This window comes from Physeter macrocephalus, chromosome 8, assembly GCF_002837175.3.
Source record: "Physeter macrocephalus isolate SW-GA chromosome 8, ASM283717v5, whole genome shotgun sequence".
NCBI classification, from domain to species: domain Eukaryota; kingdom Metazoa; phylum Chordata; class Mammalia; order Artiodactyla; family Physeteridae; genus Physeter; species Physeter macrocephalus.
In genome coordinates, this window is record NC_041221.1 from 43,990,480 (window position 1) to 44,014,469 (window position 23,990).

The 23,990-nt window shown below is 40.3% G+C and overlaps 1 protein-coding gene across 2 annotated transcripts in view; it reads right to left on the reverse strand.

The window, feature by feature from the left end:
- Positions 1–694: 694 nt before the first annotated feature.
- The window catches only part of ADAMTS12 (ADAM metallopeptidase with thrombospondin type 1 motif 12), a 433,405-nt gene continuing 410,109 nt past the window's right edge, over positions 695–23,990 (reverse strand). For both annotated transcript variants that reach the window (XM_055086520.1, XM_055086519.1), the window contains one exon: positions 695–4,468. In XM_055086520.1, coding sequence (XP_054942495.1) covers positions 4,290–4,468 — 179 coding nt within the window. In that variant the 3' untranslated portion in view covers positions 695–4,289. The remainder of the gene's footprint in view (positions 4,469–23,990) is intronic.

Below are 23,990 nucleotides of genomic sequence, written 5' to 3' on the forward strand. Positions count from 1 at the left end.
AAGCCTTGCAGGATAAGGGTTACCTAGTGGTCATAGAAGAGTTTCCAAGGTACAAACAGGGAGGTGTGCATGGCCCTTTGTGATTTCTTGACCCAAACCAGATTCCTCCCACCCCTGTACATGCTGCAAACATTCTAGGATCACCTGTGGATGCCTTGCTCTTCCCATTTCAATGCTTTTACTCATTCCACGTGAGTGGATTCCACGTCCATATGTCCAAATTCTACAATTGCTGGTTACACTCACCATGCTGTGAACCGCTTTTGAAGAAGGATTGGATTTCCAAAGCAAATTCCTCTTCATCATTGTTATTACTTTCTCTTAAGCATTATGTCTACACTTTGGATAGATTGAGGGACTCGATTATGCTGTGAGCTGCACTTATGAATACACTGGATCTGGGATTGTGGAGGATTTCAGGCATCACTTCAGATTATCATGTGGCGGATTGTGTCAGTTGTTGCACCATCATTCATGAGAAGAGACCTCAGTTCTACCTCACCTGGGATGTGACTCATCTCATGACATACTGATTTAGGGGTGGAAGAGGAGGGAATCTGCAGGGAGTGGGGGGAGGAAGGACTGACAGCATCCTTCTCCAGGTTGCTGAATTCCAGGGTTGCTCTGGTCAGTGGTGGGAGTCTCGCAGTAGGGGTAAATGAATCACATGGAAACACCAGTGAGTCTGGCCATTTATTGATGCCACACAATGGCAGGCTATGGTTACAGTCTGGTTTTAAATACTGAGGTACCCACCAAGGTACCCCTTAAGGAGGCAGGGCCTGGCAAAGCAGCAGAGGTGCAGAGAGGACAATGGATGAGGCCGTGTACCACATACAACCACTTTGGAGGACAGTGATAGGTAGAATTGTGCTTCCCCCAACCAGGTTTTTTTTTTTAATGACATAACTTAAAAATAATACTACTAATAATATTTGAACTAGCAATACAACAGAAAAAGAGTAGCATCAAATATGTTGGCTAAGTTTTAGCACCAGACAGTTCATGTCATGTGGTCTCTCTCTTGAAAGTGAATCGCTATGCACGGATTCATTGTCCCAGGGCTTGATCCTAAAGTCAGAAGGGAGAAGAGCTGAGACCTGTAATCTCTGGGGTAGCAATGTGTAGCTTTCAGAGTTTGGAGGATTTTAGCCAACTGATTGGGAAATTATGATCTGAAACAATATAAATCCCTCAACTTGTGTTCCAGAAATGTGATGGAAGGTTATCAAAAACATTCACTAAATATCTGAAAGCATCACACTGGGATGACTCCATCAAATAGAGATGGGTCAGGAGATTGGATGGAGGTGCATTCTTGATTAAGAAAACCAAATATTAAAACAAGTCATTCCTACAAAGGGGCCATTGCTTGTATCACAAAATGATTTCCTGTTTTACAAAAATATTCACTGCTTAGTCTCTTAAAGTATTGTTTTCTTGTGGTGTGTTGAATTATGTTTCGATGTTTAAGAATTAAATTAGCCCACACCTTTACAGAGAAGAGCTAACTCTACCACTGGGAGAGGCAATGTAAACCAAATTGGGTTTGAGAACCTTCATGTATTTAAGCACCAGGCCCTGTGGTGGCCTCTCTGATTCATGGTAGATGTGCATCCAGTGTCTCCTGCTATACATCTCAGTTGCTTGTTCAAGGTGGGAAGAAAGGAGGCCATGGAAGAAATAAACCAACAACACTACTTCATGTTGGCCCCCATGAGCACCAAAAGGGTGGTCAGACGCCATTCAGGTTCTTGCCTTCAGAGTCTCCCTGTTAATCTGAGGTCCCTCTCTCATTGCAAGCTCGGGGACCTGTCAAAACCCTGATGACCCAAAGCTGAGTGACTGTCAAGGCAACAACCATGTCAGATGACTCTAGTAGCAAGTGCTGTCTTGATTCTGGGGTCCAGAAGGACAGCTGCTACCCAACTGTCTTACAACACAGCCCCACACAGGAAGTGCATGTCCATGATGCAGGGTTAGGGGCCAATATTCTGCCTTGGAGAAACTAGAGAAAGGCCTAGAATGGAGCACCTGGACGGACCCTTCCTACATTTCTACCATCTTTGCCACATGGGTCATAAATAACATTTTGCATATTGGGAAATCTGGCCTAGTTTAGTTTGCTGAGGTCAGTAGGAATCGGAGTTTGTTCCTGAGTTTTGTAAGACTGGTCATATCCAGGTCTCTGATGACATGCATGATCCTAGGGTAGCAGAGTACCAGGTTAAGTTAAATCCATCCAACTTACTAAATTAATCTCCCTGAAAGCCTACACTATACTTCAGGGACAGTTTTTGAGAACTGCCTCATTAGAAAAAATCAGGTTCTTTTCTACTCCCATCACTGACAATGTAAGCATCTTCTTGCTAAAACTTATTTCACCAGAGACTGTCACTGGCCAGCCATGTTTAAAGACAGAATACAAGAACATAATTATATAGAAAGAAATTCCCTGGTTTTGGTAAACATTTCTACTCACCTCCTGTTTCTGCTCTATCTCAAATTTCATCCCAACCCCAGTGTTTTATTTCCCACAGGCATTTATCAGAATAATACACAGTAATGGCTTGAAAAAAAAAGCGCATAATATAAAAAAGGTAAGCTTCTGGTATCCAAGCAATAGAACTGGCGTTGGCCAGCAACACCATTACACATTTAACAGAAGATGCACGTGGACTTGCCCACTTGTACGTCTATCTCTATGTTTATAGTTGTTCTGCCACCAACTAGATATTAGCACCATTTTTCAATAGCACCATTCTGCTGAATGGATAGATAATTCAAGGGAGAGTTGGGATACTGTGCTCCATGGTGAATGTTAACGGTACCTGTGCGTGAGACTGAAGACACGCTGCCCATTACGTGAAGGCCACTCTCCTGCCTTCCCCTCTGTCAAGAGCTGATTCTGAGGGCTTCTTCCCCTGGGGGCTCCACACCCCCCATTTTCCATGTTCAGTTCATATAAATACCTCGCTTACAAACCAGGAAATTCACCTTGAATCTGAGACCACAGCCTACTTTGACTCCTGATGGGAACATCCAGAATAAGCATTCTAACTTTCATTTCACTTTTTTGGACTACTTGTTCCCCGCCCCAGAAAACAGATCCTCACAAGTAACTATTGGGTGCGCTAGAGAATAGATCAGATTTACCTCACTCTTGAAAAGTTTTTTTTCTCGAGACTAGAAGTTTATACTAAGTTTTTCTATACTTAATACAGTTTACCTGGTTCTCGGAAATATTTTAATCTAGAGCTCCGTTTTCCAACCTGAGGGTAGGTAGGGGCAGGTTGCAGCTGTGGACCTGGCCGTAGCAGTTGTGGTGTGTAAACCCCTAGTGGTGAAAAGACGTTCAACCTGAACTGAAGATTCAGGCAGGGAATATGCTAGAGAAGGGAAAGCCACACAGGAAGACTCATTTGCTCTTCTGCAAAGGAATGGGTATTTGCCAGGGAAGTAGGAAGAACAAAAAGCCCATGTTCTTCTCTTCCTTATACTAGCAAGAAATTGATTTCTGTTAATTTGCTTTTTAAGAGTTTTCATAGAAATTATCCTTAAGTCAGAAATGTCTTGTGTATAGCTAACCTGAATCCCTTAGGTTTACTAAAGCCTACAGTTCCTGCCCATGTCCTCTTCCTCTAGTGTCTCCAGGAAGGAATGGGAGTCTAAACAGCCCAGATGAAGAGTCCATAGGGCTTAGGGACAGACTGAGGGTGAAGCCAGCACTTTCTCTTCCTGCCCCCGTTGAACACGGGGTGAAGAAAGCGGTCCCCTGCCTGGATGAATTACAAGAATGTTTCTGAAAGCTCTCCCATGATATTTTAAACAGCAGCTGCCCCAAGTAGGGAGACAAAAAAAGGGTGATTTCACCAAGGTAAATTAACAAGATTATTTTTTCCCTGGATAAGTGTGGCTCTGTTTCCTGATACTCTTGAGGTAGTCTGGGAAAAAATCTGGTCTCTCTGTTTTTATCTTTAAGGGAGGAACAAGAGACATCATTTCACAGACTTGCCCGCCTTGGCACCTTTCCCGCGAGCTGATCTCACGAGAGGCCCGATTCTCCTGGATACCTCACCTGCGTATCAGGGAGCGGTGACCATTACAGTCCCATGTCTCCTCTGAGGGACGTTTTGTGGCTAAAGAACAGTGGGCTTTGTTTAGTTATGAGCCAAAGTTGAACCTGAAATACACAGAGTAAAACCGCAATGAAGTGGTCCCTGGGCCTAGAACGTGCCATGGTCAGCAGGCTGCTGTAGTCTGTGGTGGAGGGTGGCTTTCTTCTGGACTTAGGGTACTCTGGGGTTTTTGAGTGGCTGTCGCTTTCTTGGCCTTTGGGTGTGGGCGATGTGTGTCTGGGAACACGAGAGGCAGCACTGAGCCCTCACGGTGGGCACAGAACATTTCTTCATGGTTTTTAGTGTCTGGCAGAAACTGGCTGATAACTTGTCGTTGGTGCAAAGTAAATCTGTGGGAGGAGAAAAAAAATAGGAAAAAACCAAAGATTATCCTTTTGTAAGTGAATAAGTGCGACTTCCATGAATGGAAGACTTTATGTGTCTACTGAGAAAGGCTCCATAGCAATTCATAACGGTTGACATCCACTGACATTCACTCCTGTGTAGCAATGTTATACTTTCCCACCCTTACCATGGCCACCAGGTGGTGAATACTTCCCCACTCCTGGACTTTGGGTTCAGCCCTCTGACTTGCTTTGGACAGCGGGATGTTAGTGGACATGATCCCTGCAGGGCCTTGGAATGTGAGGGAGGATGAGGCTGCCCTGATGAGCTTCTGCCATCACCGTTGGAAGACTCTGGCTCATGCAGCCACTGGACCAAGGAGGATGAGACACATGGAGCAGACCTAGACCCAACCTACAGCTTGCAGCCGAGGCCAACCACAGCCAAGCTAGATCAGCTGAACTTGAGCTGAGCAAAAAATTCACGCTTGTAGTTTTAAAGCACTGAGTTTAGAGATGCCTTGTTATGCAGGATTGTTATGCAATAGTTGAAAGCAATATTTTACATGCATCGCTTCATTGAATCTTCACAGCAGCAACTATCAGGTAAATACAACTGTCCTTTCCATTTTACAAAAGGAGACGTAAAGCCTACAGAAGTTAAGAACTCGAACAATGTTATCCAGCTGATAAGTGGCACAGTCAGATCTGAACAGGGGCAGTTTTGACTCTAGCTCATGCTTTTATCAATCATATCATCCAGAGCACCAAGCAGTCACCCCGTCAGCCAACTAACCAGTGTTTCCTGAGCAAAGGATATAGATATACAAAATGTGGTCACTGCCCTCCAGACATGTACCATGTAGATGAAGGCATAAGACATGCACAAATAATTCCCAGGGTAAGGATACAATTAGTTACTTGGGTACTAATCCCTGTTCTACCCTAACTCTGGGGAAGTAAGTTCCTGAATTATTTTGGCCCTCCTTTCCTCATACATGAAACAGGGAATTGGACTAGATTTCTCCCACCCTTGCATATTCTATGGGTGGTACTCAGACTGCACTGGCCCATGTACTCCTGGTCTGGAAGGAATTCAGTTAAGGTCCCAATAACACATTTTTCTTTTATAAAGTGAAATTGTTTCAAACTTTGCTTCAGTGCCTCTCAGAGCTCTGGTTGATCTTCTTTCTCCATTACAGAAAAGATTTGAACAGTCCTAAAGGAAAGCTTTTCCCCAAACAGGCTGCTGTCCTTTGTAAACAGAACTGTCAGTAAAAGTAGAAATTGAGGTAATATTCTCTTTATCCAAATCTGTGACAGTATTTTTGCCTCTCTATGCATTTTTCACCTTCAGGTCATGAAGGCAAAAAAATGCTTTTTATCTTCTCAGAACTCATCATTTCCTTGACTGTGCCTTGTTTTTTCATGAAGAAATGTCTTCTGTTAGCTGTCAGAATTCCATTTGGTTTGCAAGTGTTAAGTGCACTTGGGAGTAGGTAACATATAATGCTCCTAGAACCCAAAACCTCTTCATTGCTGATTATTTTCTTCTTCAGGCCTCTTCCTAAACATTTCATAAAAATCAGTGCCCTCTAATCCCCCAGGAAACTTCTGTACATGATCTGATATTTCAGAAAGAGTACATATTTCTGCCAAGTGTTCCTATTGTGGAATAGAAATCTGAGCTCTTCATCTCCCACGTGCCCACCAGAGCAGCAGGTGTTCTCCATGGGGCTTGGGCTGTGCATCGTGTAGGCTGCTGTTCAGAACAAGGCAGGGCTTCCTCCCTAGGCTTCTGGCATTGGGGCAGGGCTCAGCATGGAAGCCTAGGCATCACAGGGCTGCTCTGATTTCTTAGCCAGCCTCTCCTAAATTCCTTATGGCTGGTGGACGGAGAAGATGCATCTGGGGTAGCTCTTTGCCCCACATTCTCCCTGCCATGAGTATGTGAGTGCTCTGGGGCTACTACAAGAATAGAAGACAGAGGAAGTATGAAAGCTTAGCTTCCATTCCTTCTCTCCACAAAGCTTCTTTTGGCCACGTTGGACCACATGGATCCCTTCTGTCCCAATCTCCAAACTTGTATTATTATTGTTAACATTTGCTCAAACATGGCACTATGTTCTATCTTGAACTGTTCTGTAAATGGTGTTGAGCCTTTTCTGCTAAAGGCTGAAGTGTGACCTCTCTCTAGGGTGTCTACCATTCTAAAAAGGCCTCTTAGAGGACCCCAAAGTCTTTAACTTTGTTCTGGGTTGAATTGGATCCTCCAAAGTTTAAGTGTTCCCCCAAAGTTGAAGTCCTAACCATTGGTACCTGTGAATGTGATGTTATTTGGAAATATTTCCTTTCAGATGTAATTATGATGTAAATTAAGATTACTTAATCAACATGACTGTTTCCTTATAGGGAGAGAAGAGATAGACACACGCAGTAAAGAGAAAGCCATGTGATGACACAGACACACAGAGGAAGATGGCCATGTGATGATGGGGGCAGAGATCGGAGTTACGCAGCTACAAGCCAAGGAAAGCTGGTGACTACCAGAATCTAAAAGACAGAGAGCATGGCCCTACCAAGAACCATGGTTTTTGGACTTCTTGCCTCCAGAACTGTGAGACTAAGTTTCTGTTGTTTTAACAACACAGATAACGATTTCTTAAGCACTTACCACACACTAGGCAATGTGCTTGGCATGTACTATCTATCTCATTTGATCTTCATATCAATTTACTTATACCTATTGTTCTCCCTTTAAAACTGAAGTTCCACAGAGGCTTAATAACTGGCCTAGTGTCTCAGAGCTGGAACACAGATGGTGGTGCAGGAATCTGAATGCTGCCTCGGTGCCTCTAAAGCACTGCCACCAAGAAAATGAATCTCTTGTGCTGCTTATGGGGAAGGAGGGGCCCACATGGACAGGTCTTCCCTGACCAGAGCAGCTTCATTTGTTCAACCAAGGGCCCCCACTTGTCAGGTCAACAACATCTACGTGACTGAAAGAGGCTCAACCAAGCCTGGTGTCCTTGCCTGATCTTGGGAACCACTGGATCATGAGCCCAGCTTTTTCATGGTCCTCAGAGCCCTGGGAACATGTGGGTCCTGAAATCCTCTTGTTTACAAGTGGGAAACTGGAAGGAAGAGTGGAGGATACCGGTGACCTATATTGGGAGCCTGTGTTCCAGACCTATGTTTAGCAGCTCATTTAGACAATGACTGGGAGCCCAGCATCACGGCAGGACTTAATTGCACCAGTTCTCGTTATTATTGTGAAACAATGAAGGCTGCTGTGTTCATCAGCCAACTGGATCCCAGCTGAAGCACACAATGCTTATAATTGGGGGCAACTTAGAGAGGACACCCCAATTTGCCTATGCCTGTTTAATAGAAATCATACTTGGAACTGTAAAGGGACAGTTAGTTATAAGCTTGTTCCCCTGCTGTCGGCTATGTCTAGGTTGAAGGGATAATATTTCGCCCACGAAAGTTGGAAAATAATTTCAATATTGTTGGCAAATAGAGTGTAAGATTTTGGGTTTCGTGAGGCCAGGGAATGTGTCAGACTCATTTCTGTGTCCTCAGTTTTTAGTACTTGCCTGAGACATATCTTGTGATCAGTAATATTTGCTGAATAAATGAAAGTTCTGTTCATCTGGAAGAATATCTTTCAGTAGGAAGACGCCAAGCTCACCTCTGCCCACAGGCACACCAAAATTACAACTATTTACAGAGCAACTAACTATTGATGCGAAAGATTGGAAGACTAGCAGAAAAGCTCTTCTAGGACTAAAAATATAAAGAAGGAACCACAACGAGACAGGTAGGAGGGATGGAGATATAGTATAGTCAGGACCCATACCCCTGGGTGGGTGAACCACAAATGGGAGAATAATTACAATTAGAGAGGTTCTCCACGAGCAAGGGGCTTGAGCCCCACATCAGGCTCCCAAGCCCAGTGGTCCTGCACTGACAAGATGAGCCCCCAGCACATTTAGCATAAAGGTCAGTAGGGCTTAATCAGGAGAGCCGGGGCTTTGGGGAATAGAGACTCCACTCCTAAAGGGCACGCACGAAATCTCACAGGACCCAGCGCAGAAGCAGTAATTTGAAAGGAGCCTGGGTCAGACCCACCTGCTGATCTTGGAGAGTCTCCTGCAGAGACAAGAGGCAACTAGAGCTCACCCTGGGGACACAGACACTGGTGACAGCTGTTTTGGGATCCTCCCTCCAACACGAGGACCGGGCTCCACCCACCAGTCTGTCAGCACCGGTACTGGGATGCCTCAGGCCGAGCAACTAGCCGGGTGGAGACACAGCCCCACTCACCAGCAGGCCTGCTGCCTTAAAACCCCCTGAGCTGCTTTAGGACCTGTCCCTGTCCACCAGAGGGCCTAGGGCCCAGCCCTGTGTGTGCTGAGACTAGCCTCCGGACTCCCGGGCCCTGGAGCCAGAGACCCTGGCTCCACCCACCAGTGGGCAGACACCAGCTCCAGGACTACTGCAGCTTGCCATGTCAGTACCCCCTGGGCCTGACCATCAGCAGGCTAACATCTACTCTGAGACACCTTGAGTCCCTCAGCCAGCAGTCCCAGGATCTGGCCCCACCTACCAGTGGAGTGACACCAGCCCCGAGACACCTTGTATCTCTCGCCAGCACCAGCTTTGGGACACCCTGGAACTCACAGCCAGCCATGTCAGGAACCGGCTCTGCAGTTACCCACTCCAGAACCCAGGTCTGCCTACAAGCCGGCCAGGACTACCCAGGGGAATCCTGGGACTCTGCAGCCAGCTATCTCATACCCTGCCCCACCAACTAGCAGTCTCCACACAAGGCAGAGCCTCACACCAACCTAATAGGAAGCCAGTCACACCTACCAGACCACCCACAGTAGTCAGCTCATCACAAAAAGAAGGACCCATGCGGTCCATGTAGGGGGAACCCCTACAGCATATAGCTCTGGTGACCAGAGGGGAGTATGCTGCTGGGACACACAGGATGTCTCCTACAAAAGGCCACTTCTCCAGGGTGAGAAAACATAATCAACCTACCAAATACATCGAAATAAAAACAGCAAATTAGGGAAAATGAGGCAACAGAGGACTATATCCCAAATGAAGGAATAAGATAAAACCCCAGAAGAACTAACTGAACTGAAGATAGGCAACCTATCCAATAAAGAGTTCAAGGTAATGATTGTAAAGATACTCAAAGAGCTTGGGAGAAAAATGGGTGAATACAGTAAGAAGATTAACAAAGAGAAAGAGCTGAAGAATAGAAAAACTGAAATAAAAAATACACTAAAAGGATTAAATAGATTAGATGATACAGAGGAATGGATCAGTGAACTGGAAAGCAAAGTAGTAGAAATAACTGAAGTTGAACAGAAAAAAAGAGAATTAAAAAAATGAGGAAAATTCAGAAACCTCTGTGATATAACATCAAGTGTACTAACATTCACATTATAGGGCTCCCAGATGGAGAACAGAGAGAGAAATGGGAAGAGGACATATTTGATGATATAATAGCTAAAAACTGCCCTAACCTGGGATAGGAAATAGACAACCAGGACCAGGAAGCACAGAACCCAAAACAGGAACCCAAAGATGATCACACCAAGACACAATGTAATTAAAATGGCAAAAATTAAAGATAAAGGGAGAAAATTAAAATCAGCAAGGGATGCTGGAGAGGGTGTGGAGAAAAAAGGGAACCCTTCTATATTGTTGGTGGGAATGTAAACTGGTACAGCCACTATGGAGAACAGTATAGAGGTTCCTTAAAAAACTAAATATAGAACTACCATATGATCCAGCAATCCCACTCCTGGGCATCTATCTGGAGAAAAGATACAGGCACCACAATGTTCACTGCAACACTATTTACAATAGCCAGTACATGGAAGCAACCTAAATGTCCATCAACAGACGAATGGATAAAGAAGATGTGGTACATATATACAGTGGAATATTACTCGGCCATAAAAAAGAAAAAAAATAATGCCATTTGCAGCAACATGAATGGACCCAGAGATTGTCATACTGAGTGAAGAAAGTCAGACAAAGACAAATATCACATGATATCACTCATACGTGGAATCTAAAAAAGGCTACAAATGAACTTACCTACAAAACAGAAATAGGGTTTGGGACTTCCCTGGTGGTCCAGTGGTAAAGAATACACCTTACAATGCAGGCGACATGGGTTTGATCCCTGGTCAGGGACCTAAGATCCCACATGCCATGGGGCAACTAAGCCCATGTGCCACAACTACTGAGCTTGCGTGCCTCAACTAGAGAGCCTGTGTGCCACAAACTATAGACCCCACGTGCCACAACTAGAGAGAGAAAACCTGCACACCTCAACCAGAGAGAAGCCTTCACACCACAACAAAAATCCCTCATGCCTCAATGAAGATCCTGCGTGCTGCAACTAAGATCTGACACAGCCAAAAATAAAATAAAGAATAAAGAAATCTTAAAAAAACCAAAACAAAACATAGAGTTACAGATGTAGAAAATAAACTTATGGTTACCGGGGGGTATGTGGGGAGGAGGGATAAATAGGAAGATTAGGATTGACACATATACACTACTACATATAAAATAGATAACTAATAAGGACCTACTGTATAGCACAGGGAACTCTACTCAATACTCTGTAATGGCCTATATGGGAAAAGAATCTAAGAAGGAGTGGATATATGTATATGTATAACAGATTCAGTTTGCTGTACACCTGAAACTAACACAACACTGTAAATCAACTATACCCCAATAAAAATTTAAAAAAAAATCAGCAAGGGAAAAGCAACAAGTAGAAAAGAACTCCCATATGGCTATCAGTTGACTCTTCAGCAGAAACTCTGCAGTCCAGAAGGGCATGATATATTTCAAGTGATGAAAGGGGAAAATCTACAACTAAGAATACTCTGCCTGGCAAAGCTTTCATTTAGATTTGATAGAGAGATCAAAAGTTTTACAGACAAGCAAAAGCTAAAAAAATTCACCACCAAACCAGCTTTACAAGAAATGCTAAAAGGAACTTCTCTAAGTGAAAAAGAAAATGCCACAGTTAGAAACATGAAAATTATAAAGGGAAAATTTAAGTGGTAAAGACAAATATGCAATAAAGGTAATAAATCAACCATGTATAAAGCTAGTAGAAAGATTAAAAGGCAAAAGTAGCAAAATCATCTATATCCACAATAAGTAGTTAAGGGATATACAAAACAAAAACATAAAATATGTGAAAAACAGTAAACACGGGAGAGGGGAGTAAAAATGCAGGGTTGTTAAAATGCATTTGAACTTAGAGATCAGCAACTTAAAATAATTATATATATATGGCTATATATAAACCTCATGGTAACCACAAACCAAAAATCTATCATAGATACACAAAAGAGAAAGGAATCCAAATATAACACTAAAGATAGTCAACAAATCACAAAAGAAGTGAAGAAAAGAAATGAACAAAAAAGAACTGTAAAACAATTAAGAAAATGGCAATAAGTACATATCAATAATTACTTTAAATATAAATGAACTAAATGCTCCAATTAAAAGACATAGAGTGCCTGAAGGGATACAAATACAAAACCTGTATCCCTATAAGAGACTCACTTCAGATCTAAAGTCACAGACTGTAAGTGAGGGGATGGAAAGAGGTATTCCATGAAAATAGAAGTGAAAAGAAAGCCATGGTAGCAATACAGGTATTAGACAAAATATATCTTAAAACAAAGATTGTAACAAGAGACAAAGAACATTATACAATGATCAAGAAATGAATCCAAGAAGAAGATATAACAAAGGTAAATATATATTCATCCAACATAGGAGCACCTAAATACATAAAGCAAATATTAACAGACATAAAGGGAGAAATTGACAGTAACTCAATAATAGTAGGGGAATTTCACACCATGCATACATCAGCAGGCAGATCATCCAGAAGGAAAATCAGTAAGGAAACACTGGCCTTAAATGGTACATTAGACAAGCTCCCAGAGGAAGCTGATGCTACTGGTTCACAGACCACATTAACACAGATTGGAACAGGGTCCAAGGACAAGATGGTGGAGTAGAAGAACCTGAGCTCACCTCCTCTTAAGAAAACACCAAACTCACAACTAACTGTGAACCATCAACAAAAAAGACTGAAACCTACCAAAAAAGATATTCTACTTCCAAAACAAAGAAGAAGCCACCCACAACGAATTGGTAGAAGGGGTGCATCTGTGATACAATCAAATCTCAAACCTGCTGGGTGGGTGACCCACAAACTGGAAAATAATTATATCACAGAGGTTCTCCCATAGGAGTGAGAGTTCTGAGCCCCACGTCAGGCTTCCCAGTTTGGGGGTTTGGAATTGGGAGGAGGAGCCCCCAGGGCATTTGGCTTTGAAGCCCAGAGGGGCTTCATCGCAGGAACTTCACAGGACTGGGGGAAACAAACTCCACTCTTGGATGGTGCGCACAAAGTCTCGCGTGCACCAGGACCCAGGGGAAAAAGCAGTGACTTCATAGGCACCTGGGCCAGACCTACCTGCTGGGCTTGGAGGGTCTCCTGGAGAGGTGGGGGTGGTGGTGGTGGCTGTGGCTCACTGTGGGGAGAAGGACACTGGTGATGAAGGTACTGGGGAGTACTCATTGGTGTGAGTTGTCCTGGAGGCCCCCATTTTGATGCCAAGACCTGGCCCTACCCATTTAGAGAAGAGTTGACACCTATCCTTCTAAAATTATTTTTAAAAATTTTAGAGGAAGGAACACTCCCAAACTCATTCTGAGGTCACCATCACCCTGATACCAAAACCAGACAGATACCACAAAAAAAAAAAAGAAAGAAAATTACAGGCCAATACCACCAATAAACAAAGATGCAAAAATCCTCAACAAAATACTAGCAAACTGAATCCAACAATATATTAAAAGGATCATATACCATGATCAAGTGGGATTTATCCCAGGGATGCAAGGATTTTTCAATATCCACAAATCAGTCAGTGTGATACACCACATTAACAAAGTGAACAATAAAAACCATATGATTATCTCAATAGATGCAGAAAAAGCTTTTGACAAAATTCAACACCCATTTATGATTAAAAAAAACTCTCTGGAAAGTGGGCATAGAGGGAACATACCTCAACATAATAAAGGCCATATATGACAAACCCACAGCTAACAACATATTCAATGGTGAAAAACTTAAGGCATTTCCTCTAAGATCAGGAACAAGACAAGGATGTCCACTCTCGCCACTTTTATTCAACATGGTTTTGGAAGTCCTAGCCACGGCAATCAGAGAAGAAAAATAAATAAAAGGAATTCAAATTGGCAAAGAAGAAGTAAAACTGTCACTGCCTGCAGATGACATAATACTATACATAGAAAATCCTAAAGATGCTACCAGAACACTACTAGAGCTCATCAATGAATTCAGTAAAGTTGCAGGATACAAAATTAATACACAGAAATCTGTTGCATTTATATACACAAAGAAAGAAAGATCAGAAAGAGAAATTAAGGAAACAATCCCATTTACTATTGCATAAAAAGAATAAAATACCTAGGAATAAACCTACCTAAGGAGGCAAAAGACCTATACTCTGAAAACTGTAAGATACTTATGAAAAAATCAAAGATGACATAAACAGATGAAAAGATACCATGTTCTTGGATTGAAGAATCAATATTGTCAAAATGACTATACTACCCAAGGTAATCTACAGACTTAATGCAATCCCTATCAAATGACCAATGGCAGTTTTTGCAGATCTAGAACAAAAAACTTAAAATTTGTATGGAAACACAAAAGACCCCAAATAGGCAAAGCAATATTGAGAAAGAAAAACAGAGCAGGAGGAATCAGGCTCCCTGACTTCAGGCTATACTATAAAGCTACAGTAATCAAAACAGTATGGTACTGGCAAAAAGACAGAAATATAGATCAATGGAACAGGATCTACAGCCCAGAAATAAACTCACACCCCTACAGTCAATTAATCTATAACAAAGGAGGCAAGAATATACAGTGGAGATAAGACTGTATCTTCAGTAAGTGGTGCTGGGAAAACTGGACAGCTACATGTAAAAGAATGAAGTTAGAGAATGTACTAAAACCATACACAAAAATATACACAAAATGGATTAAAGACCTAAATATAAGACCAGATACTATAAAACTCTTAGAGGAAAACACAGGCAGAACACTCTTTGACATAAATTGCAGCAATATCCTTTTGGATTCACCCCCTAGAGTAAGAAAAATAAAAACAAAAATAAACAAATTGGACCTAATTAAAAGCTTTTGCACCACCAAGAAAACTATAAACAAAAAGACAACTCACAGAATGGGAAAAAATATTTGCAAATGAAGCAATCGACAAAGGATTAATCTCCAAAATATACAAACAGCTCATGCAGCTCAATATCAAAAAAACAAAAAACCCAATCAAAAAATGGGCAGATCTAAATAGACATTTCTCCAAAGAAGACATGCAGATGGCCAAAAAACACATGAAAAGATGTTCAACATCGCTAATTACTAGAGAAATGCAAATCAAAACTATAATGAGGTGTCATCTCACACCAGTCAGAATGGCCATTGTCAGAAAGTCTACAAACAGTAAATGCTGGAGAGGGTGTGGAAAAAAGGGAACTCCCTTACACTCTTGGTGGGAATGTAAATTGGTGCAGCCACTGTGGAGAACAGTAGGGAGGTTCCTTAAAAACTAAAGATAGAGCTACCATATGATCCTGCAATCCCACTCCTGGGCATATATCTGGAGAAAACCATACTCCAAAAAGATACAGTCACCCCAATATTCACTGCAGTACTATTTACCATAGCCAAGACATGGAAGCAACCTAAATGTCCATCGACAGATGAATGGATAAAGAAGATGTGGTATATATGTATAATGGAATATTACTCAGCCATAAAAAAGAATGAAATAATGCCATTTTCAGCAACATGGGTGGACAGATTATCATACTAAGTGCAGTAAGTCAAAGACAAATATCATATGACATCAGTTATATGTGGAATATAAAAAAATACAAATGAACTTATTTACAAAACAGAAACAGACAGAGTTAGAAAACAAACTTATGCTTACCAAAGGCAAAAGGTGGGGGGAAGGGATAAATTAGGAAGTTGGGATTAACATATAGACACTACTATAAATAAAATAGATAATCAACAAGGACCTACTGTATAGCACAGGGAACTCTCCTCAATATTCTGTAATAACCTATATGGGAACAGAATCTGAAAAAGAATGGATATATGTATATGTATAACTAAATCACCCTGCTGTACACCTGAAACACATTGTAAATCAACTATACTCCAATATAAAATAAAAATTAAAAAAAATAAGTATAAGAGCTCTAAAAAAAGATCACTGATCACAGATCACCATAATTTAGTAATAATGAAAAAGCTTATAATATTGTGAGAAGTACCAAAATGTGACTCGGAGACACTAAGTGAGCAAATGCTGTTGGGAAAATGGTGGCAATAGTCTTACTCAACTCAGAGTTGCCACAAACCTTCAATTTATAAAACTGTAATATCAGAGAAGCATAATAAAGTGGCAAACAATAAAAAAAAAGAACACAGCATGGATCAGCTTGACTAGAGAATATGTACTTCACATATGCTCTTTGACTTTGGCAATGGTATCTTGTGATTTAAGGGTTTCCTTTTGGTTGGCTGGTTTTTCTTCAGATGAACCTATCCTTGATGAAAGTGAGATCTTAAAGAAACCTTAATTCAGACACTGCAAATCACAAACACACTCTATGTACGAAAGAAACAGATAAATATCCCCACATTTTTTTCCCAGTTCCAATTACCCATTTCAATAAAAAAAAACATTTTTCCTTAAAAAAAATGATACATTAAACCAAATGGAGATACACACACACACACACACACATATATATATACCTTCCATCCAAAAGCAGCAAATAAACATTCTTTAAAATGTACATGGAACATTCTACAGGATAGATCACATTATGCCACAAAACAAGTCTCAGTAAATTTAAGATAACTGAAATCATATCAAGCATCTTTTCCAAATACAATATATGAGACTAGAAATCAGCTACAAGAAAAAACTTCAAAAAACACAAACATGTGGAGACTAAATAACATTCTTCTAAGCAACCAATGGATCACTGAGGAAATAAAAGAAGAAATCAAAAAATACCTATAGACAGACGAAAACAAAACACAAAGATCCAAAGTCTGTGGGATGCAACAAAAGCAGTTCTAAGAAGGAAATTTTAGCCATACAAGCCTACCTCAGGAAACAAGAAACATCTCAGAAAAAACCCCAACATTACACCTAAAGGAATTAGAAAAAGAAGAACAAACAAAACCCAAAGTTAGAAGGAAAAAGATCATATATATCAGAGCATAAATAAATGGAGACTAATAAAACAATAATAAAGATCAATGAAACTGAGAGCTGGTTCTTTAAAAAGATAAAAAGAGGGCCCAAATCAATAAAATCAGATGTGAAAAAGAAGTAACAACTGATACCACAGAAATACAAAGGATCATAAGAAATTATATGAACAATTATACACCAATGAAATGGATGACCTAGAAGAAATGTACAAATTTCTAGAAATGTACAATCTCGCAAGACTGAATCAGGAAGAAATAGCAAATGTGAATAGACTGATTACCAGTAATGAAAATGAATCAATAATAATAATAAAAAACTCCCAACAAACAAAAGCCTGGAGCCAGATGGCTTCATAGGTGAATTCTACCAAACATTTAGAGAAGAGTAACATGTATCCTCTTCAAACTATTCCAAAAAATTGGGGAGGAAGAAACACTTACAGACTCATTCCACAAGGCCAGCATTGCCCTGATATCAAAACCAGATAAAGAGATCACAAAAAAGAAAATTACAGTCCAATATCATTGATGGACAAATGCAAAAATCCTCAACAAAATATTAGCAAACCAAATTCAACAATACATTCAAAGGATCATACACCATGATCAAGTGGGATTTATCCCAGGGATACAAGTATGGTTCAGTATTTGCAAATCAATCAATATGATACACCACATTAACAAATTGAAGAATGAAATCATATGATCATCTCAACAGATGCCAAAAAGCTTTTAATAAAATTCAACATCCATTTATGATAAAAAAACTCTCCAGAAAGTGGGTTTAGAGGGAACATACTTCAACACAATAAATCCCATATGATAAGCCCACAGCTAACATCATAGTCAATGGTGAAAAGCTTAGTGCATTTCTTCTAAGATCAGGAAGAACACAAGGATGTCCACTCTCGCCACTTTTATTCAACATAGTATTGGAAGTCCTAGCCACAACAATCAGAAAAATAAAATAAATCCAAACTGGAAAGGAAGAAGTAAAATTGTCACTGTTTGCAGATGACATGACACTAAACATAGAAAATCCTAAAGATGCTACCAGAAAACTAGTAGAGCTCATCAATGAATTCAGTAAAGTAGCAGGTTACAAAATTAATATACAGAAATCTGTTGCATTTCTATAACTAACAATGAACTATTAGAGAAATTAAGGAAACAATCCCATTTACAACCACATCAAAAGGAATAAAATACCAAGGAATAAATCTAAGGAGGTAAAAGACCTGTACTTGTAAAACTATAAGACAATGATAAAAGAAGTTGAAGATGACACAAACAAATGGAAAGATATCCTGTGTTCATGAACTGGAAGAATTAGTATTGTTTAAATGACTATACTACCTAAGGAAATCTACAGATTCAGTGCAATCCCTATCAAAATACCAATGACATTTTTCACAGAACTAGGACAAATAATTCTTAAATTTGTACGGAAACACAAAAGGCCTCAAATAGGCAAAACAATCTTGAGAAAGAACAAAGTTGGAGGTATCACGTGACCTGATTTCCAACTATACTACAAAACTATGTTAATCAAAACAGTATAGTACTGGCACAAAAACACACAGTTCAATGGGACATAATAGAGAGCCCAGAAATGAACCCACTCTTATATGGGCAAATAATCTATGACAAAGCAGTAAAGAATATACAATGGAGAAAAGACAGCTTCTTCAACAAACAGTGGTGGGAAAACTGGACAGCTACATGGGAAAGAATCAAACTGGACTACTCTCTCACACCATGCACAAAAATAAATTCAAAATGGATTAAACCTAAGACTGGAAACCATAAAGCCTCTCAAAGAAAACATAGGTAGTATGCTCTTTGACGTCGGTCTTAGTAATTTTTTTTGGATCTGTCTGCTTAGGCAAGGGAAACGAAAGCAAAGATAAACAAATGGGAATACATCAAACTAAAAAGATTTTGCACAGTGAAGGAAAATATCAACAAAATGTAAAGGCTGCCTACTGAATGGGAGAAGAAATTGATATTTGCAAACAGTGTATTTGATAAGGGGTTACTATCCAAAATATACAAAGAACTCATACAACTGAACATCAAAAAACATAAAACCTGATTAAAAAATGGGCAGAGGATCTGAATAGAAATTTTCCAAAGAAGACATACAGATGGCCAACTGGTACATGAAAAGATGCTCAACATCACTTATCAAAAGGGAAATGCAAATCAAAATCACAATAAGATATCATCTCACACCTTTCAGAATGGCTTACATCAAGAAGGCAACAAATAATAAACATTGGCCAGGATGTGGAAAAAAGGGAACCCTTGTGCCCTGTTGGTGGGAATGTACATTGGTGCAGCTACTATGGAAAACAGTATGGAGGTTCCTCAAAAAATTAAAAATATAACTACCATATGATCCAACAATTCCACTCCTGTGTATTATCCAAAGAAAACAAAAACACTAATTAGAAAAGATATATGCACCTCTCTGTTCATTGAAGCACTATTTACACTAGCCAATATATGGAGGCACCCTAAATGCCCACAATAGATGAATGGATAAAGAAGATGTGGTATATATATACACAATGGAATATTACTCAGCCATGAAAACGAATGACATCTTGCCATTTGCGACAATATGGAGGGACCTAGAGGTTATTACGTTAAGTGAAATAACTCAGAGAAAGACAAATACTGCATGGTCTTACTTATTTGTGGAATCTAAAAAACAAAACAAAAACAGACTAATAGATGCAGAGAACAAACAGGTGGTTGCAGAGGGGTGTGGGGTAGGGGGAGGAAAGATATAGGTGAGGGAGGTTAAGAGGTACAAACTTCAGTTATAAAATTAATAAGTCATGGGTATGAAATGTACAGTGTGGGGAATATAGTCAGTAACTATGTAATATCTTTGAATGGCAACAGATGGTAACTTGACTTATCATTGTGATCAGCTTGAAATGTATAGAAATATCAAATCCCTATCTTGTGTGCCAAGAACTAACATAGTGTTGTTATACTTCAAAAACAAACTCAGAAAAATAGATAAAATTTGTGGTTACCAGAGGTGGGTGTAGGGGAGGGGGAAGTGGAGGAAGGAAGTCAAAATATACAAATTTCCAGTTACAATACTAAGGATGTAATATACAACATGATAAATATAATAAGCACTGCTGTACAATATATATGAAAGTTTTTAAGAGTAAATTCTAAGAGTCCTCATCACAAGAAAACAAATTTCTATTTCTTTAATTTAGTATCTATGAGATGATGCACGTTCAGTAAACTTACTGTGATAGTCCCTAATGTATGTAAATCAAATAATTATGCTGTACACCTTAAATTTATACAGTGCTATGTGTCAGTTGTATCTCAATAAAACTGGAAGAAAAAATTTAGTCTGCTGACTCAAATGTTTATTTGTATCAACTTTTTTTTTTTTTTTTTTTTTTGTGGTATGCGGGCCTTCCTCTGTTGTGGCCTCTCCCGTTGCGGAGCACAGGCTCCGGACGCGCAGGCTCACCTTAAATTTATACAGTGCTATGTGTCAGTTGTATCTCAATAAAACTGGAAGAAAAAATTTAGTCTGCTGACTCAAATGTTTATTTGTATCAACTTTAAGTACTATCCTTATTACTTTCCTTATTTTTCTATTGCATTCTGTACCCCTCATTCCCCAAATTAAACAACAACAACAACCCAAGAATGGTGTGCATAAGGGTCTTGCTTTTGTTTTTTAATCATCGTGAATATAATGCCTAGAAGATAGCTGATATTCAGTAAATATTTCTGGATGAATTTTTTTGACTTTTTAAAAAATTGGGGTATAGTTGCTTTACAATGTTGTGTCAGTTTCTGTTGTTATGACAAAGTGAATCAGCTACAAGTATACATATATCCCCTCCCTCTTGGACCTCCTTCCCACTCCTCCCCCATCCCACCCATCTAGGTCACTGCAGAGCACCGAGCTGAGCTCCCTGCACTATACAGTAGGTTCCCACTAGCTATCTGTTTTACACATGGCAGTGCACATATGTCAATCCCAATCTCCCAATTCATCCCACCCCTGCTTTCCCTCCTTGGTGTCCATACATTTGCTCTCTACACCTGTGTCTCTATTTCTGCCTTGCAAACAGGTTCATCTGTACCATTTTTCTAGATTCCACATATATGAGTTAATATATGATATTTGTTTTTCTGTAGTTTTGATTTGCATTTCTCTAATAATTAGTGATGTTGAGCAGCTTTTCATGTGCTTCTTGGCCATCTGTATGTCTTCTTTGGAGAAATGTCTATTTAGATCTTCCACCCATTTTTTGATTGGGTTGTTTGTTTTTTTGATATTGAGCTGCATGAGCTGTTTGTATATTTTGATGTTTTTTTAACCCATATGCTTGGAAAGAGTTCTATAGCCCCCACTATGGAAATAGTCGTTCTGATTTAGATTTTAAGTCATTAACAATTTAGACGACACCTAAAGAAAGTAAAATGGCCTGGAGGAAAACAAACCTTACATGAATTCATACCTGATTTTACAAGATGGGCATGGGGCCATGTTTACTGTGATGGCTGGCTGGCTGAGAAGAATCTGGGCATTGAATGGCTTATTTTCAAAGCATTTTAGAGGGTACAGTGGTCAGGGTGGGTGGTTGGCTTTTTTTAAATCAAGGAATTTCTTGCAGCTGCTCTTTCCTATTGTTCCTATATGAGTAAGCATGACTCTGCCTTCGAGAGAAACTTGTAATTACCTCTTGTTGCCCTGATAATTTTTGGTGAGTGGAATTCATTTTTATTTACATCAATTGTCAGCTAACCATTAGTCATCACCTCTTCAGTGTGAGATTTCAATGTAAAAAATACCAGATATGCATTTAACCCAATTTTGATGATTGAAAATTGTCTTCAACTGTCTTATTGCTGGGCAGTGCAATGTATATATAATTTAAAAATAACCAGTAGAGACTTCCCTGGTGGTCCAGTGGTTAAGACTCCGCAATTCCACTGCAGGGGGCACAGGTTCAATCCCTGGTTAGGGAACTAAGATCCCACATGCCGTGTGATATGGCCAAAGACAAAAACAAAACAATAACACTAGGCATGGTCAACCAAGACTGTGTTGCTGCCTCAATTATATAAAAACCATCACAGCTTAGAAGGATTCTATACTCTCAGCATTTTAAAAACATGGTACCAAAGAATGTGATGAGATGACATGAAAGGAAGTGTCCCAAATTGACCCCTTGGTCTAGAACAGGGTGCTTCTCATGAAAAGATGCTCATCACCGCTAATTATTAGAGAAATACAAATCAAAACTACAATGAGGTACCTATAGATTATCATACTAAGTGAAGTAATTCAGAAGGAGAAAGACAAATAGCATATATCACTTATATGTGGATTCTAAAACATGACACCAATGAACCTATCTATGAAACAGAAACAGATTCAAAGACACAGAGAACAGACTTGTGGTTGCCAAGGGGGAGGGGGGAGGGAGGAGGGAAGGGTTGGGAGTTTGGGATTAGCAGATACAAACTATTATATATAGGATGGATAAACAACAAGGTCTACTATATAGGGGAGTTTAGGATTAGCAGACACAAACTAGTATATATAGAATGGATAAACAGCAAGGTCCTACTGCATAGCACAGGGAACTATATTCAATATCCTGTGATAAACCATGATGGTAAAGAATATGAAAGAGAATATGTAAATGTATAACTGAATCACTGCTGTACAGCAGAAATTAATGCAGCATTGTAAATCAACTATACTTCAATAAAATTTAAAAAATAGAACAGGGTGCTTCTCAAACTTGTAACGTGCATCCAAATCACCTGGGAATCTTGTTTAAATGCAGATTCTGATTCAGTAGGTCCAGGGTGAGGCCTGAGATCCTGCATTTCTAACAAGCTCCCAGGTGATGCCAATGCAGCTAGTCCAGGGACCACACTGAGTAGCAGGAGCCTGGAAGGCTAAAACTTAATAATACCTCTGAAAATGAGCCCTAGGTAGCTCTGTTTGGAGGTTCAAGTAAGGTCAATGATAGCCAGCCTCAAATGCAAGTTGGTCAGAAAGAAGGTGCATGTGATCATTAGACCTGAAGCATTTTCCCCTCGGTGCACTGTGTTCAGCATTTCCAGCCCACACCTCTCTCCTGACCTCTGCACCTGTGTACAAACCAATCACAGACCACTCCTACCTAAATGATTTATCTGCTCCTCAACAAACATGTCCCAAACAGAATGCATTACCTTTCCCCATTCCCAAACCCACTCCTGGGCTGCGTCTCTCACAGAATGGTAGCCTCATCTACTCAGCTGCGCAAGTCGGAAATCTGGGCTTTGTTCTCCCTCCTCTTTCCCCGGCACAAAGTCCTGTCAGGTGTCTCTTTTAAGTAGCTCTTCAATCCACTCACTTCTCTCTATCTGCGCTTCTGCTGCCTTAGTTCATGCCACGTACACCTCCTGCTTGGGGTGCAGCTGTAGTCTCCGAACAGGTTCCTTTCTCTATCTTCCACAGTGCAGCCTGTATGACTTTCTTATCATCGCTCCCCTGTTTGGAATACTTCAATGGCTCCCTTCTGCCCTAGGGATAAAGTCCAAACTCATCAGCATTGCTTCATGAGTCTCTTTATCCTCTAGCTGCAGCTTACCCCTCTAGCCCTACTCTTTCCTAACTCCCCTTGAACTGGGTACTGCATTTAGACTCATATGCCATGACATCATCTTCTTCCTGCTTACTGCAGACACTGAAAGCTGCTCCTGGAACCTCTCCCCTGACCTCTCTACTCATCCTTCACTTCCTCTGGAGGCCTTCCCTCCTCTCCCCAGTTTACATATGATGCCCTTCCCAAGTGCTGTCATAACACCCTTACCGCCCTGATCAGTATCTCACTGGTTGGTGATTTTGTTCCTTGTCTGACATTATGTTTAACACAAAGTAAGTGCCCAGCAAATATCTGTTAAATAAATACATGATTTGTAAATAAACAATCCTTAGGGAAACTCTCCTCAGGATATTAACTCTGACAGCAGTCTCTGTTGAATGCCAGCCCTCAGTGCTTGGAAGGAGGTGATCAGCATATTAATAAACAGTCTTATCCT